Here is a 1,556-nt window from a genome sequence, read left to right as displayed (position 1 = left end):
AACCCAACAGGTTCTAACCAACAAAAAAATGAAAAGAAGGGGAAGATCTGTCTACATCCAGGGGCAATCATCCATCCCAAGCCACAGGTTCCATGAATGACTACATGTGGACAGCCAAGGATGGACATATCTGTATGGACTCATCTAAGATGCCTGCTGCAGGAATCCTCCGCTTCTTTTCACAGGAATCCTCAGGTTCTTGCCCCAGAAGTCTGCAGGTTCTTGCCACATGAATCCTTGGGTTCTTGCGCAGAAGACTGCAGGTTCTTGTCACATGAATCCTCAGGTTCTAGCCACAGGAATACTCAGGTTCTAGCCACAGGAATACTCAGGTTCTTGCCACATGAATCCTTGGGTTCCTGCGCAGAAGACTGCAGGTTCTTGTCACAGGAATCCTCAGGTTCTTGTCACATGTATCCTCAGGTTCTTGCCGCAGGAATCCTCAGGTTCTTGCCATAGGAATCCTCAGGTTCTTGCCACAGAAGTCTGCAGGTTCTTGCTGCAGGAATCCCCAGGTTCTTGCCATAGGAATCCCCAGGTTCTTGCCATAGGAATCCTCAGGTTCTTGCCATAGGAATCCCCAGGTTCTTGCCATAGGAATCTGCAGGTTCTAGCCACAGGAATACTCAGGTTCTTGTCACATGTATCCTCAGGTTCTTGCCACAGAAGTCTGCAGGTTCTTGCCATAGGAATCCCCAGGTTCTTGCCATAGGAATCCTCAGGTTCTTGCTGCAGTAATCCTCAGGTTTTTGGCAAAGGAGTCCTCAGCCACAGCCCCTAGCGCCATGTGCATGAGGCCAAATGAGATGAAGGTGGGCCGTGCCCAACCGAAACATTGGACACTCAATGAATGGCTTTATTTCCTGATTTGCTCCTGTGGCCAAGTCACAAGTCCTGTATATGGCTTCATCAACTTTTGTCTTGTATAAAATATTATAATATAGAATAATATTCCTTTATGCTGTTTTTTTATACAAAATCAAATACCTTCATAACCTTTTATATGGATCATCTTTAGACACAGTAAATGTAACATGACAGATAAGCAACTTTAATCTTTCCTTTCTGATTCACACAGCATTGGATGGCCCTAGAGACCTGACGGCGAGTGAAATCCAGGCTGACTCAGCTCTGGTCACGTGGAGACCCCCAAGATCCATTATCTCTGGTTTCCTGCTGATCTACGAGTCTGTAGATGGAACAGTCAAGGTAATTTCTGCCATCCTTAGAATCCCCGACCTTGCAGCTTTCACGTGTTCATTTTGTAGTTTTAACCGCTCATCAAAAGCTTACATGTTGTTGTCAGCCAGTTAGTTCTAAAATACTTCAATAGCTTAAAACACAATTACCGAAATAGCTTCAGAAGTGTTAATTATTGCAGCAATAATCGTTCGTCCCGGGAGGTAAACACGTTGCTGACGTGTTTTTTTTTAACTGAGAGGACTTTTACAAGTAGCTTGGGGCTACTGAGATGAGCAACTCTGATATTGTGGGTGTGGAGGCTTTACTGCACACAAATTACTGCTTTCCACCTCCCTTTAATCTAATGTCTTTCG

At 44.9% G+C, this 1,556-nt stretch overlaps 1 protein-coding gene across 1 annotated transcript in view; it reads left to right on the top strand.

Annotated features, from left to right (window-relative positions):
- Window positions 1-1,556, top strand: part of TNC (tenascin C) — a 92,050-nt gene that overhangs the window by 68,690 nt on the left and 21,804 nt on the right. The window contains exon 17 of the mRNA XM_018576974.1: window positions 1,079-1,209. Within this exon, the coding sequence (XP_018432476.1) occupies window positions 1,079-1,209 (131 nt within the window). The remainder of the gene's footprint in view (window positions 1-1,078; window positions 1,210-1,556) is intronic.

Source organism: Nanorana parkeri, unplaced genomic scaffold (genome assembly GCF_000935625.1).
Source record: "Nanorana parkeri isolate BGI_ZX_2015 unplaced genomic scaffold, ASM93562v1 scaffold81, whole genome shotgun sequence".
NCBI lineage: Eukaryota > Metazoa > Chordata > Amphibia > Anura > Dicroglossidae > Nanorana > Nanorana parkeri.
The sequence above is the reverse complement of the archived record's forward strand: the minus strand, read 5'-3'. Positions and strand labels throughout refer to the sequence as shown.